General features: G+C 36.4%; 1 protein-coding gene across 9 annotated transcripts in view; it reads right to left on the bottom strand.

Annotated features, from left to right (window-relative positions):
* Positions 1–17,471, bottom strand: part of LOC121734303 (focal adhesion kinase 1) — a 126,347-nt gene that overhangs the window by 25,358 nt on the left and 83,518 nt on the right. For 2 of the 9 annotated variants that reach the window (XM_042124831.1, XM_042124854.1), the window contains exon 1: positions 295–1,015. The exons of 5 other annotated variants lie outside the window; for them this stretch is intronic. In XM_042124831.1, coding sequence (XP_041980765.1) covers positions 295–716 — 422 coding nt within the window. In that variant the 5' untranslated portion in view covers positions 717–1,015. Of the gene's footprint in view, positions 1–294; positions 1,016–17,089; positions 17,227–17,471 lie in introns of those variants that run through there. 2 more of the 9 variants (XM_042124847.1, XM_042124840.1) reach the window with 2 other exon arrangements.

Here is a 17,471-nt window from a genome sequence, read left to right as displayed (position 1 = left end):
TAATTTGAAAGAGTATATCAACAACATGGCAATAAAGACATTTGAATTTGAATTTGAAAAATTAAAAAGTTAATTCTTTTAATATCACCCTCGTTACTAATATATTGTTATGTATCATTATTTTGACCCACATAACGATTTGTGGGAGATGATATAAGCCTGTGGGCTGCTGATGTAGGCGCCTTTAATTATCCACAATTCCATCTTAAAAGACGGCCTACTCTTACTTTGAACGATTCCTTAATCATTCTGATATCACCAATCCTCTAAAAAAAAAGAGACCACAAAACAAACCTTTTGGAGCGAACTCTGGTGTATCTCCAGGTGTTGCTGCTGTAATGTCCCGAACTGGAAGGACACAACAGCAGCTGAAGGCTGTTCGGTCTGGGCTCTCTGTGCTTTTTTAATCTTAGTTTAACAGCATCCTCCGGCTTTCTCGTTTCTTTAAGTGGCGGCTTTTTGGAGTCACCGTTCAATTTATTTTCTATCAGGCATCTCGTATCGTCCACGCTCAGACTGATATTGTCCTGAATGAAACTCCTCGAACGCAGCAGATCCGGCGTCTCGTCGATTCTCGGGTGCTTTCTGATCTCGATCGGCGATGTCGGTGGTCGTCTCGGCTCGAACACGACTTTGGAGTACTCGTGGCTCCGCCGCCACAGACGGGGCGATAAGGGCCAAAAACGCCCATTAGGCTGCGCGGACTCCATGACCATCTTGAATTTCCTCACTCGTATATTATCACTTCGACTTTATCGTTGAACTGATCTAAAAATCTGTCCATTTGGATCTCAATATGGAGCACTACACAGAATACGTTGCATTTTTAACCGTTTAAGTGGTCTTAAAATAGTTTTACTGCCTACTAACGGTTTAGGAGCGTTATTTATAGTCACGTATTATATTTAAATCACTAATGACGTCCTACACTTCCGAAACTAATCCGTCGACTACAAACAGGAGGACAGAGTATGAATAACGATGACGAGGCGTCATCGGTGTGCTACAGCCTACACCTACGGGTTCTAGATAAAGACTGGCTGGTGGCTCGGTGATAGCTTAGAATGCATACCAACGGCTAACGTAACCTATCAATAAACATCACCTGCGCTTCGTTTTCTTCGTAAAGGTTTCGGAACTTCCGGAATGGAAGTTTGCTCAAAGACAACGGACGTAATAAAAATGTTCATAATATTTTAACTAATTTCAAACAAGTAGTTAATGAATATAAGTGCGTACAAATATTGAGAACAGTAATAATTTTAGTTCTTAGAATCAACACGTGACCAATAAATGGGGAGTAAAGGACAATGAAAATGTATTAGTGTTAAAAGAACATGAAAATTCAGTTTCTCCAGCAAATGAGAGTCAATTAGGACGACGCGTCGTCCTAATTGACTCTCATATAGGGAAATCCACATTACTAATATTCTCGCTGAATTTGTTATAATTTGAATCATGCACTTCTCCTAAATTGTCACGTAGTCCTGAGCATTTTTGAAACGCAATGTAAATTACAGCTATCACGTATCGAATTACAAATACTGATCACATTTGACAGTAGCTCCAAGTATTTTAGGTGCATCATCATCTCGCTTATGCTTATCGGTAAGTAATAACAACATTTTAGTTTTCATGCTTAGCTGTACGTGTAAAATAGCCCCCTTTACTAATAAGAGGACCTACACCGTATATCTTTTACTTATAGAATTTTGTCCTTATCCCATACGTTTCATAAAGAACATTAAAAATATCAGTATCTGCGATAGGTTCTGTTTCGTTTGGGTAATTGACTTGTCGGACAAGTGGAATGATGTTTTGCTTTTTTAGAGCCCAGAGGTGGTCGTTTAGTGTCAGGATGCGGTCTATTAGCGCGGGATATGTTAATACAGCGTGCACACGGCTCATCTGGTAATGTATGTACCTAGTATAGGCCGTACACAACTTTCAGACCGCTTGAGAAAAATGCAAGGGGAGTGCACAGAGTTCGATTGTTGGGTGGATTAGTGATCAAACGAGTTATTATTGGTAGATTGCGACCAAAAGGAGACACGTCAACTGAAATGGTACTAGCTACGCTCTACGATATCAATACAGTATCCACCAATACACTCTACGTTATTATTTATTTATTTACTGGCACATCAACAGTTTATAGCAACATTCATTTATATACTTAAACTAATTACAATAAAATATCACATTCTATCCTATTAACTAATAAAATAGATGTGAAACATCGTTATTGGTAGATATTATACAAATGCGCCCATCGCTCTTCCAGTTTTGCCGAGCGATTCAGTTCAGGTATACGGTATACCGCTGATGGCTGATATTAATTAAATAAAATGGAATTTTTACTATTTAGTCGTAGTGTAAGATTTATTATTACTACGACGCAGATTCAAGCTAAAGGATAATCTCTACATCTCTAGTATCTATGTTAAGTATGGTAAGTGGTAGGCGAGTGATAGCCGGAAAGTATCCTTATGGGAGGGCAGGAAGCCCGTTTGAATCACCGGACGTCCCTTTAGCATACATCAATACGCTATAGACATTATCATTGTTTAGTTCCTGACTCAATGGAATTCTCGAAACTGTACTCGATTAAGGACATTGGATGTACTACACGACATTCTTCAAGAAGCATCTAAAAATTTGGAAATCATTTCTGGTCCTGGTAACCTGCATTAACAAACGACAACCAAATATTCAAAATAATGTACCAAACTTTGAAATTGTCCAAGTAACTAACGTTTACAAGTCGTGAATTCTCTTTTCCAAGCCACACTTTAAGTTCACCATTACAATCCATACAAACGATTAATCACGACCAAAATGTGAAAAATAATAAAACACTGCGTGATGGACGGCGCAGGTAAATTGGATGTGTCAACGCAAAATCATATTTCACGACCGAAATCTCCCGTCCCCCGGCACTGGTAATATACGACACAAATGAAGATTGAAGCCCAGACGAACGGATTAACCGAACTTGCAGCTGTAATAATATTGACCTGTGTGTGCTCGATAAACGGATCAGAGAGCCAAAATCAATTGCCAGCGAGATACTAAAAGCAATGTTGTAAGTATCTTCGATTACATTATGTAGAATCAAACCTAATCAAAATATACCAATCACTCGTATTAGCTGGATACTGACTTGCATCACTGACCGCAGCAAATTGCCTGTCAAATAACCATTTAACACTTATCACGAAATCAAATATCGCCTTTCATCGACCGTCGAAGCCTTGATGATCTCATTCGATAAATCCATATAAACAACAACAAACAAGAAAACACAGTAACCCATCGAGATAACAATAGTCAGGATATTAACGGCCCGTGGGCTTGAGAGACCATTAAAATAGTGTCAGTGGAGTGGTGCTTTTTAATATTTATTGGTCCGCATTCTGCAGGGACGCACTTATAAAAAATTAAAATATTTTGTGCTACTCATAAAAATATAAACGCTATAATACCATATACAGTACAGAGTTATAATTTAAGAGTTTAGATCTTTTTAGTAGTAAGGGGGTAAATTAAATTAAAACCTAAAGTAAAACTTATAAAAACATTAGTGTAATGCTAACGTCTGGACCTTAATTGTAAACACTAGAAGCTAGAACGGTACAATGCAGGATGCGCTTTCGCTAATACGTAAACATCACAGTATTTACAAACACGACACTTGACTGACTAGATTAAATTCCGCTCAACGAGAGAATGCGTATCTTTACTTACTCTAGTTACTAAACTTTAGTACCGTAACTAGAGTTACTAAAGATTCTCAGATGAAGCTTTAGTAACTAATGCCTCATTAGAGAAAATTCGTGAAAAAAGCACATGTAACAAAGGTGACACAAGTTTTATTGTTCACCTAATTAATCACCATCGCAGTCAAATTCACGGAAGTGCATGTCACACTGTGGTAGACAAAGAGGCGTTACTTTGGGGACAATGGCAGCCCTGGTGACCGGGTTCGTAATAGGACTCGTTGGAGCAGCGCCAAAGGATCCGATGAGTCAGGAGCGACGCAGCCAGAACGACGATACCGATCGCGACACTGATACACATTTTAAATTAAACTCGAAAACATCTCGTTACGTGATTCAACTCTTTATGATTTGTGACCTGACAGTTTTGGATTCTTTCCCGGAAACGTACAGTGCAATTTAACACGGTAGAGATAAGTGCGACTTGTTTGCACGAAATAAGTTTGTGTGTGAGATCTCAGGCCACATCAAGAGAATAAATAGCAAAAAGGATCATATTACATTTTAGTGTAAGAACATGTGGTGTCCTTTTTTTTTCTTCAATTCAAAAATCCGGAAAACAATTCCATATAACATCTTCATGCGGGTACAACCACGTAGGTTTGCGTTACTTTGCGCAAAACGTGACAAATAAGATGTTGAGACAGTAATTTGCGGGTCAAAGGAAAGTTGTGACCCCGGGGTCAGGTGGCCGACCCTGTTGCCGAATTCACGTGAACCCGACAGCCGGCGAGCAACAGCAGGAAACTTCGCCCAATTTAGCTAATGGACGGCTGGAAACGCGACACATAATTTATGGAACCGCCCACAAACCTAAGAAATTGAAAAAATAAAATATGCCGTATGTAACTACAAATTTTTTTGCTAGCAAACCGGGGCTTGAACGGGGACAAAGAATAAAGACAATAGCATTTTATCTTTAATTATATTAATTAATAAAATGTAAACTTATACTCTGAAGAATGAAAATAGCCAACTAATAAGTTGTCGCGTTGTATTACCTCATCTTACAACTCAGGTAGCTAGGTGCCGCGTCTAACAAAATTAATATTTGTAACACTGAGGTATAATAGGTGCCCAAGTCAACACAAAACTTTTCACCGAAGTTCCACATTATACCATCTAAAACATCGTTTCCGTTGAGCTCAGATTACTCATTGCGGGCTTTGAAAATACTTCCAGTTTCACAATCGACAAAATTTAGGAACGACTATCCAGGAAACCGCCTGACGCTTTATTTACTTTTAGCGCCGATCGTCCCTTTTATCGTGGCGTTTAAATGTTTGGTAATTTAATATGGCGTTTGGAAAGACGAAGTTTTTTGAGCAGGCTCTGACAAAAAGCTAGCGTATTTCCTATCTCGTATACTCGTGCGGTACCTAGCCCTAATAAAGTGACAATCACATGACCATGACTCATGGTCATAGTTAATTGCGTGATGAGATATCGGCGGGCGTTTCAGACGGAGACGAAAATCGAATTTCACTACACGCTTGTTTACGGTTTACCTTCGTGTTCTCGTGTAGATAAAATTAAGGCTGTTTGTTTTATTGGCATGTTGGGGTCATTCTCAAGATTTACAGCCTATCCATTAATTTATCAGGAAACCGGAGATAAATCAGTATTTAATGCTTGAGCGTTAAAGGCGACCACCTGCACCAGTGAAAGCTTTAGCGCCTTGCTACACCTACCGAGTAGAGTAGCGTAGTAGACAGTGCTCTCGATCAATCAAATTGTCTGTTTGCACTGTCTCCCCACTCTGCTCAGTAGGTGTAGCAAGCCCTTAGGACTGATAATAATAATTGGAACAAACTTAGTTCTATTCTTTAAAAATACTTTTATTATTTTAGGGTAAATTTGAAAGAAGGAAATTAGAAACATTTAATCAAATTTCCCGTAAACAACGATCTGAAAGTTGCTGGAGCCAACTCCACTTTTAAAGAGATCTCATACCAAAGTAAAAGAAAACTCGAACGGTCAATAGTTTACATAATATTATTATCCTATGTATTCTTTATTTACTTAATTATCAATTGAATATACGTTCCTCGGCCTCCACATAAGGACATTACGAAGTGTTCTAATTAATTCCATAACAGGACGACTTTGAATTACTAAACAAAATATGGCTCTACGCCGCGCCGTAGGTAAGCGAGCGTACACGATTGAAGGAATCCGGTATATTGGTACATTTGGAGCTTAATCCATTATTAAAATTACTTTTTCAAGACAAAATTAATTTTCGCCCGTCTATATATTATTATATTTCTTGAAAACGAGGTTTTCTCTAGAAAAATATTTCGAGGATTAGGCCAATCAACATTTTATAACATAACATTGTTTTATACTCGTGCCAACTCGATGACGCCAGGAATTTTATACGTGGGAGAGCCATGCTTCGGCACGAATGGGCCGGCTCGACCGGAGAAATACCACGTTCTCACAGAAAACCGGCGTGAAACAGCGCTAGCGCTGTGTTTCGCCGAGTGAGTGAGTTTACCGGAGGCCCAATCCCCTACCCTATTCCCTTCCCTACCCTCCCAAATTCCCTTCCCATCCCTACCCTCCCCTATTACCCTATTCCCTCTTAAAAGGCCGGCAACGCACCTGCAGCTCTTCTGATGCTGCGAGTGTCCATGGGCGACGGAAGTTGCTTTCCATCAGGTGACCCGTTTGCTCGTTTGCCCCCTTATTTCATAAAAAAAAAAATCCGTTGCGCCAAAATACGTTTAAATTAATTTAAAAAAAAAACTGTCTTTTCCCGGGACTCACAGTATCTCCATACCAAATTTTAGCAAAATTGGTTTGGCGCTCTGGGCGCGGTGAAGAGATAAAAGACAGACAGTCAGGCACAATTTCGCATTTATAATATTAAGTATCGATATGGATAGTGTAGGCTCTACCAAATTTGCCTTTCCCATTGGCACTTTTTCTTACACTTTCAAAGAAACCATCAATCACGTGACGTTCATCAAGTGATCCATCATCTTTACCCTTTGCCCCGCATCAGTTTTCGTTTACATTTCCGCGTTTCTCGGGCGAGGCTGGCCGGCCACCCGCTCGTGTAATTACTTCACATATCTTTCATCTTTATTCAACACCAGCAAGGTCTTAAATATTAAGCATGTTTCGCTTGATTAAATAACTGATATAATGTACATATGAATCATTCTAGATAATTGTATATCGATGTTGGAAGAAATACAACGGTTTAAAATAGAACCATAACATTATGAGATGAAGAAGAATAAAGCTTCTTTCTAAAATTTTTACTGCGATAAGTGAATTTCATGCTACAAAGATTTCACAAAAATAATCATAACCTATTAACTAATTAAAAAGGAAGTAGTTACTTTCATAATAAAATAGTAACTAAAGGATCGAAAAACAAGGATATTTCACTAAACATAGCTATTTACAGTAATTGTACATTTGCGTGGACGTTAACAAAGTACAGTAAACGATAATGTTCCATAAAGTTAATGACTACTAAAGGCATGGAGCAAAACTGGGAGCCGTGTTGTGCTGTGTTCGATACGGACGCGGGTACTACTTGAGATATGGCTCGGTCGCTCGGGGTTCGGTTCCTACTGCCTACAGCCTAGTTACTTGGCTAGTAGGAGTATAAAGTACTAGGCCCTAGTGCTTTATACTGCTGCATTATCTCTAAATGCTCTACGAATTATTATAATAATTAATTTACAAATAGAACGAACGGAAATTGTTTACTAATATGCATGGAAACTATCCTGACGGCGATCTCTACACTAATGTTAGTTTAGTTTTTGGAGGAAGTTTATCCATTAACCGGCGCTTTTGATTGGCTGACATGAAGAACGTAAACTAATTTACTTTTAAAATGTGGATTTCTGTCAACAAAAAAAACTCAGAAACTGGACATAAGAGTCACAAAATCCACAGATACCTCTATACAAAATCTCTAAGTACCAAAAACACGAACTTTGATAGAGATTTTCTAAAGAGGCAAGTATCACTTTACCAAATAATATTGAATTAGGCTGTAGACCCAGTAACATGATAGGCACAGGTCTAAACGAGACGAGATGAGTCAGTATGGCTGTGTTATTTGTCGAGAAATCGGCGACTGTCGTGCGCGTACGCATAAATAAACCTACGCGTAACGCACTCCGCCAAACACATCATTTATTATATTTTAGATATTTGTGTGTTTGACTCAACGACTATGGCACGTACACTATATGGGGCAGTCGTAAAACAAAATGGCCAATTGATAGAAGCAACACATAACTTACTAATACCCAGTTTCTGAAGTTCTTTGATACGAATTTATTTATTTATAAGCGCTTTTGATTAGCTAACGTCAAAACGTTGACCAATCAACGGCTCTAACGAAAAGATAAACGAATTTATTAATTAGAATTTTACACCGGTTACAAACGTTTTTGACAGTTATTTATATTAAAAATTAAAAATGTTGATAATTTTAACTTCATTAAAATTTTAATAATAAATTCAAAGCAATCGACGATATCCAAAGCAGTTGTAACATTAGCAAATTTTGCTCTTTAATTTCGTGTAGAGCGAACATTTCCCTTGCTTGCTTTATATCTTCTATTTCTTCTATCCTGTATCGTAGACAAAACAACAAATAAATACCCCACAGAAGTGTGCGAAATAAAATGTATGTTTATTGCGATTTGCGTCTAAACTCCGTACGTTTCTCGCGAAATAGGTCAATACTCCCGTGTAATGAAACCTCGCTTTGCGTAAATCCGTCGTAAACTAAACATACTCGTTCTAGTAATTTATCTGTTTGAATTAACGGTTGCTTTTAGGAATATAGATACATAATATTATGTTTGAAAATTGACAACACTGCTAGCGTGGTAACACTGCTAGCGTAGTTTGGAACTAAGAAACTGTAGGTTTAAGGGAAATTGAGGGAAGTTTTCCATTAAAAGGCGTTGTTGCAACTTCTTTGTCGTAAGGTAATGGGTTGCCAGAGTCCGTAGGAAGTAGGATCGCTTGTAACTAAGCATTCCTTTGTCCTGGCGCTTAAAAAATCGGCCGAGTGCGAGTTTGACTCGCGCACGAAGGGTTCCGTACCATTATAGAGCAAAAATAGGCTAAAATTGTGTTTTTTGCATGGGAGTACCTCTATATTATTTATTTTATTTTAATTATAAAAGTTTAAGTACAATTGAGTATTTTGTGAACACTTTACGTGCCTAGGTGTTGCCATTATTGATATCGAGCAAAAAAGGCAAAAGAATTAGGTTTGTTGTATGGGAGCCCCCCTTAAAGAATAATTTTAGTTTGTTTTTAGCAGTTGTTGTTATAGCGGCAAAAGAAATATACAATCTGTGAAAATTTCAGATGTCTATCTATAGCCGTTCTTCAGATACAGCCTGGAGACAGACAGACAGACGGACAGACATCGATGTCTTAGTAATAGGGTCTCGTTTTTACCCTTTGGGTACGGAACCCTAAAAAGTAACTAGGATGAACATCTCTGAAACTTTTTAGCAAATTAAGGAAGTGTACCTAATGTTTGTTTATTTACGAATATCTTCGCAAAGCAAACGAGCTCTATAATACATTCCAGTTTTATTTGCTTATAGAAGAAACTGTTATGACCTCGTTAAACTGATACAATAAACATTTCGACTTTATTAATATTCAATATTTTTCCTCGTTACAAATATCCACGGACAAAAACGTATGGACATAGCGGTCCTAATGAAGAAATTATTTAGCTGTTATTTTGTAGTCCATTAGATAAATGAAATAAAATAATTGAATTTCATGACCAGCGGGGCTAAAATAGTCGCTTTGAAGAATCATGACATGAATCATAATATGATTCATTTTTCTAAAATCGAAAAATGCAACTCTGCTTGCAATTTATTTCTGTATTTTTGTACTGATTTGACATTTGTCAGTTTGACAGTTTTGACAATGCATTTGCTGAATTGATTGAGAGGAATTGCTAAATGTGACCATTTTAGCCCCGCCGTTTTTGAGGTTTTAGTCAGAGGCTAACGTCAAACAGAAAACTAATCAAAGACGAACACCTGTCAAAAACCTCAGTAATAAAAGCGTGCTAAAAAGTTCATTTCGATTATTGATAAACTAATTATTTATTAATATTATTACTGGATCGCCGTTTTCCCGACACCATATAATTTTGAATTGAACAAGATAAATTCGGTTATTTTTTACGTTCAATATAAAAAAGGTACATAACTGATTATTTAATAATGGGCATTGTTCAAAAAGAATCACATGTACTTTTTATATTTTTGTTCGTTAAAATAGGGTATTTTAAGAATATTAATTAAATAATTTTGAAATTCATTGGCTAGTTTTTTCTCAATAAATTTTTAGTTTCGCTCTGACGTCATCATCGGCGGCCAATTGACCTCTGCAGTATGTTTTAAATTTCCTTTCAATCTTATTTATAATGGCTAGTTCGTCAAATGCAAGTTCTCATTATGTGAAAGCTGATACGAGAAGCTTACCAAAAGTTCGAAACGTAATGTTGGTCGAATTTATTGCTAATTTAACGCCATTGAAGGTCTAACTAAGGTTAAACATATTTGTTCAAAAATATAAGTAATTAATGGGTATTTTTTTCGTATATATACAGAAAAACTGACCTTATTCCTCGAAATGTTTTTGTAATGAGCAAAATTAAAAAAAAATTCCCATTAACGGTAATTAAAAATATGAACATTTGTATGAAACAGAAAAAAGAAACAACAACATTGAGGAAGAGCTGGCGATTAGAAACATTTTTTTTCGTTTTTCAAGATCGTTTTGAATATCAAGGCAATTTTAGGTCTTAGAAAATAGCGACACTTTTTTTTACAAGGGCAAAGCAACGATTGTAAGTTACCTTAAATATAGAATAAGAGTGTAACTAAGATTGTTCCCACGCTCTGTAGTACGGCGCATACCGTTTGGTAAACTGTATTTACACATTTCCTGTACAAAGGAAGTGTATATTAGCCCGATTAGCCGCATTACTTACTTCAATGGCATTTACGACCTCCATCAATATAATAAACGCCAATAAAAATATTGTATTAACTGGTTCGTACAAATGATGAAAGTACTTCAATATAGGCGATATAGTGAGTCAGCAGTATTCAACAACAATTTCACTACTATTTGCGAGTTAAACAGTGCATATTTTGTTTTAATTGTGTAGTTGCAGACTATATTAAGAAACAGCTGTTGTCAGTTGACAAATGAAGATAATTAAGTTAAAATTATACTTATTTGTCATTTGTGTAACTGGCTTTACGAGAATCGGCAAAATTACACCTGCAATCATTGACACTTGGTTTCCGTATCTCAACTTAATCACGGTGCGACCTTCGCTTTAAAATTGCTGAGCTCTAAAAAGTATTTTATTTACAATTAAAATTCCACAATACTTGAATGTCTTGCAGGCTCTGCAAAACGAAAATAGAGTTGTCTTTAGAGTTGTTTTTATACCACTGTATTTTACTAGAGATTAAGCTAAGTTCTTTCAATCAATACGATCTTAAAAGGTTTTAGTTGGGTTTGGATACTGCCTAGTTCCTACCTACTTATCAATCTGGCTATCAATCTGGCTTCCTACCTATCAATCTGGCTATATTCTTCTAATTGATTTCTTTGCGGGCCCCAAGATTTTAGTGTCCCGACCCTGAGGTCAAGGGTTTTCGTGGTTTGTTATCGCTTAAAACTGTCGAACCTGGCGACACAAGAAATGCAATTGTGGGAATGCGTAGTGGGTTGCTACTGCCCGTTACAAAAAACATGTACGGTGCACCCTTACTATCTGTTTACCCATGTAGGTACTACGAATTCGTCCTCAAATATACTATTAGTATTGGATCCGACCGTAAAATCCTGCAGGAATCGTTGTTTTCGATCAAATATATTTTAAAATAATCTTTAGAACGTATAGAATGGATTAATGTTGGGTTGCCTTATCAAAAGTAGCCGCAAGTACCTCTAATTATGTTGAATGTTCATGAGATAAATGCATAATTTGCATGTATATTTTTTTTCAGTAAATTTTACATCACTTGAAAGAAAATGACGTGAGAAAATAAGGTATAAATGGTTGCCAGCTCTAAGTCGGCCGCAACCTAGGGTTGCCAGCCCGTAAACGGACATAGTTCTTCATCAAAATTGAAGCATCGATTTTTTTAATAATTTTGATACCAAATTAAAGTTTTATGCATTTTGTACATGAATATCCATGGTTGCCAGTTGCACGATAGCCGCAAACTGGGGTTGCCATCACTTTTGTATATGACAAATGTTCAGGCCTACAATTATTATGCCTGTCATTATTTGAGGACGTCGAGAACTCGCAAGATTGCTATTTTTATTTAACAGGCGCTTTCATTTTTATATGTATTGTCCTGTCATTCCTCAATGTCATTCCTTCTTAATTTTCTATTGAATACACGCAAGTTTGTATTTTGCTCAATTAGAGGTACTTGCGGCTACTTTTAACAAGGCAACCCAACGTTAATCGATTCTATACGTTCTTAAGATTATTTTAAAATATTTTTGATCGAAAAAAACGATTCATGCAGAATTTTACGGTCGGATCTTAGGATATATAGCACAGGCAGGCAGCACGAAATAGAATTATGTCAATAACATCATGTTAATGACACAATTATATTTCGTGCTGCTAAATTAATTTCTGATACAAACACCATAAATAATATAGCATGGTGTGGCCAGTAATTATAGTGTCAGAATCGGACTCAGCCTTGGATGTACGGCGTAGGCGCGGTGCGGCCGGTGTGCCGTGTGGGTCATCCACCGACCACACAACAATTAATTATACCTGTGTATTTGTGGTTCATAATGTTATTGAATTAACAGTTAACACGTTGTTAGACTAAATTAGTCGTACTTTTAATGTTTTAGAATGAGACTTCTTCAAACCTCAAGTCCATTATTTGAACGCTTGATGAAGTGAATGAACATTATAAGGAAATTCGCACATAGTTTCCGAAACATTTTGAAATTAATGACAACAATACCAAGAAACGAAGACTTTAGTATTATATAATGTAGGTAACAGCGAATTTAAAACTCAGAATCTTCAGTGAAAAAATTGACTCAGTATAATGTATAATGTCTCAGGTACATCCTTCCTTGAAGTGACGAAAAACAAAACTTGGTTAGATTAAACCCATTATAATTATCAGAAGTCGAAAATAAAAGATTGTAGAGTAGGTAGAATGTACTTGTAGTACAGTGCTCCCAAAGTGATAGTGCGCATAGAAATTTTCGTAATTTTTCGACAACGGTCGTATTTCCCGAGCGTCGGAAGACGTCGCTGCAAGCGCTGTTTTAAACTTAACTTTAAGAAAAACAGCGCTTTGCAGCGACGTAGAGGCGCCTGACGTTGCTTGAATGATACCATGGTAACGCTGCGAATTGACAACATTTCAAAATTTTTAAGCCTTAAAATAAAAAATACCGTTTCTTTAGTTTCTTCTCCTGATATCAAAAAAATATTCAAAAAATTTTTATATTGCTTATTTACTGAGAAAATAAATAAAAACTGAAAAATACGCTGTGACGTCATACTTACAGCATAATATCATACAGTTTGTTTGCCTGGTGTAAAATAGTTTTAAAAAGACAACATGAAGCATAAAAACAAAAACGTCACTGTCAACCACCTGTCAACACTGACATTTCTAAATAATAACATTACCTCATTGGTTACCTATCCTCCAGGTTGACGATGACATTGACAGACGTCATAATAAACGTAACAAACTTACATTGACAGATTTTTTCTTTTGTTATAGTGTAATGGAATTAACCGTTCAGACGTAAGTATGACGTCACTTGGCGCTTACGTCTCTTTAGAATACGAAGGATTAAAATCTATTTTTTAGGTATCATAAAAACATAATTTTGAAAAAGCAAGAAACACGTGTCGCCTTATTTTAAGTCTACTTTCATATAAAATAATAAAAAAGCCATGTTAAAATTTTGAAATGTTGTCAATTGCGATAGCTTCCCGGTGAGTTAGATTATATATAGCACTTATTGACGGACCAGCGACAGCGGACAGCCACCGGCTATATGATATTTACTTCTATTTCCTTTGAACAAGGTGCAAAATGCAAGTGCATTGTTTGAGGCTCTTACGTTTCATAGATTCGGGTATTTTCGTGATTACGACAATTAGCGAGGATTTGCATGCGCATTATTAATTTGGGAGTACTGTAGTCTGAAACTGTGTAACTTATAAGGAATGTATAGAAATTACTATTCCTGGATTTTCTGGAAACCAAATTATACTATACTACAGTCTACAGCTCTTGTTAATAAAAAAAAAACTACCAAACCAAAATGTCACTGTTAACTCTTGCACGACCGCCTTTTCGTCATACAGAGAACTATAAAAATATTATATTACTTAAATAACATGTAAAGCACACCTTAATTGAATTAAGTGACGTTTATGACAGCTGACAGGGTCCTGACGTGCGACGTGTGGCAATGGGGGCCACTTAGCATCAAGGAGTTCTCGTGGTTCACCGACTTCCTCGTACAGGAAGCTGTCGATATTGATTAAACACGCGATATTGACCAAAATTATCGAAAAATATTACTTTTAGAAGTCCACTCAAATGCAACATATCTACCGTTGTGAAAAAGTCTCAGACATAAATGAATACAAATGATATTCATATTTTAATACCTCGCCCTTCTGCATAATTTATACACGTAATACTAATAACAGAGTCATTTCTGCGAAATCACTTAAGGAAGCCGACAGTCAAAACCAAATTAATAAGAAACAAAAAATCTTTTCATTTTGAAAATCATTCTCATGAGTTCAACATAAGTTAGGTAGGTGGAGGATGTAAAATAACAATAACACGGGATATGAAGTAATCCGAACTAATTACTTTTTCAATGGCAATAATAATATAAATAAGGTTCCATTTATATGAACTTATTACTTTATTTCAATAGCAACAATATAATATGCTTCCGCGGGAACCAGCGGTTTGGCCGCTAGTGCTACACGCGAGATTTCAAGCAATTAGGCGCTTTGCAGACGACGGGGCGGGGCGGGCTTTTTGTCCGCGAAGCAGCCGCGGATATTTCGGTCTTTTTCCCCGCCGTGTGCGTTGGTAATATATCCCTTTGTGCTATCGTTCGCGGCGAAATTGACCGGCCCGCCCTGCCCCGTCGTCTGCAAAGCGCCTAATTGTATACAATAATTACTTGTGATCTTAAACCGCTCGTTTGAGTGGACGCATAAATAATCAGTTGCCAATTAGAAAAATCTGGGAACTTAGATGACTTGCACTCAAAAACTTCGACAGCGAAGTTAAAACTAAAAATAAAAGTGTAATATTCGATAGAAGCGTGATGTCATGAGTTATGCCAATCATTTTTGTTTTACATCTTTGTCAACTTATCGAGCGCAATTTGACTAGAGGCTCACGTAATGAAAATTTGCCAATAGCACTTAAACACGAATTAATTTTAATCGCACATTAAAAGCAAATAGAAAGCAAACACATGCCAATCCACGATCGAGATAAATGAAACCATTTGAGAAACTAGGCTCCCAATTAGACGTCCATTTGTACTTTTACGATCCTCTGTCATCGGCCCATACCGCACGCATTTGGGTTAGGAATAAATAGTGTATTGTTTCAGTGTTACCAACTCAAAAAATAATTAAACCCGAAAGTTAAAACCCCACCATTAATCACACTTAATACTTAATAACTAATAACATACGTGATAAAATAAATTTAATGTTTTAACTAAGAAACAAACATGTTATCGCCTAAGTATTTTAGCTAAAGCATTTAATGTTTTTAATAGAATAGTTTATTAAATTTTATATTTAGTAGCAGCTTATTAACGTTACCTGTTAACCTTAACTGTTAGACTTCTATTTAATCATAAACATAAAACAACCTGCAAAAAGGTCCTAAAATGAATAGCTCCTATAAAATCCCACTTACCAAACATCCCCCCTAAAACGGTCAAAACGGAAGTTGGTAACACTATTGTTTTATTGGTGCACAATGAAACAATCACGGCGTTTGTATATTCTGGACGGCATCCAACACTTCGGCTAAATCGTCTTCGTCTAGCTTCTCTACTTCTCAAACTTTCGCACTTCAACATCTTTGTCTAAAAACACCGGGAAACGTATCTTACGAACGTTTTCGTTTAACAATGAGTTCTTATAACTTACAACTCACTCTGAAGTGTTGGACTTTTTAAACGATTCCCAAAAGGAGGTTCTATATTCGTATTCGGATGTTTATTTTGTGTGTTCAACGATTACTCCCTATTTGTGAACGATTTTAAAAATTATATTGTAGTACGATCTATGTATATTCTCGGCACGTGTATGTTGCAGGTGAAGACGAAATATTTTTTTTTTTGTTATCTTGTTGTTCGACTCATCTAATGATTGTACGTCAAGGCGACTTTATTAGCCTCAAAATCTTCATGTTTTTATATTTCCACCATTAACGATGACATAGATGTTTCGCCTAGCGTGTTAAAAGTTATACTATTGTTTTTGTTACGTTTCAATTTAATCAGCATTATTATTATAATCGGTCCACTTAAATACAAAATGTTGGTCTTTACGTCAATAGGCTGAATATAGTGTATAAAGGTTTTGCCATAAATATTGAATCATCAACAATCTCACCACTTTTAAGGTCAATTGTCATCATCAACAAATACACATTAAATAATTGTCACAGTATTAATAAGAGGAAACAATAGCATGTCATTTCCATTATTTATTGTTTGCCCTATGTGGTTTTCCTTAGACCTATGAGTCAAGTGGCAAGAATTGCTTTCATTTGCTATTGCTACTAAAACTTTTACTTGTGTGTGTCCTTGAATTGTACTTGTTTATCTTGTTTATAGGTATTTACTTAGGTACAATGCAATTGAATAATTTCTTACTGGTATTTTCATTTGGACGAGCATTTTTTAAATATCTGACTTGTTCAAAAAAAGATGAAAAACTGCAATTTAATAAGCGTCATAACATTAATTCAAAGCAGGCTGAACGTGATCGAAAAAAGTATACAAAAGCTGACTCTACCTAAAATCCATTTGTTTCGTAAGCGTGACGGACTAAATATACGAAAAATAATATCTCGTTTGCTAAAATGTACATATTTGTAAGCTAATTATTTATACAAATAAATATAAAACAAATATACAAATAATATTAACGTACTAAGTGAAGTGCTCCAAAAAGTAAATATTTCTGAAAACCCAGTTTTCGTTACCATTCAATGCTCTTTAATTACTGGCAAAAACACTGCACACAAAACTTTTTAGAAAAAAACAACGATAAACTTCGAATCGAATTCGATTTTCGAAAATTCAAATCGTAAAGCGCATAAGAAACGCGCGAACCGCGCCGCACGCGCTTCGAGACTGGACGGAGTCGGAGACAAACGAGAGTCGAGACGAGTTTACTAGCCTTCTTACTCATTCATGTTTGTAAAAAAATTAGACGAAACGCGACCTGAGATGATCCGAGCTAGGTGTTTCGCAGTTTCGTCAGGCTCAAGGCTAATTTACAAAAATCGTTAAACGAGTATACTGTTATTCGAAATGTCAGCTGTGCCTACATGGCATTAACGGCGCTAGGGACAGCTGCGTGCG

The sequence above is a fragment of the Aricia agestis genome, chromosome 1, assembly GCF_905147365.1.
Source record: "Aricia agestis chromosome 1, ilAriAges1.1, whole genome shotgun sequence".
Taxonomy (NCBI): Eukaryota; Metazoa; Arthropoda; class Insecta; order Lepidoptera; family Lycaenidae; genus Aricia; species Aricia agestis.
Note: the sequence above shows the minus strand (reverse complement) of the source record. Positions and strands in the feature narration are given on the sequence as shown.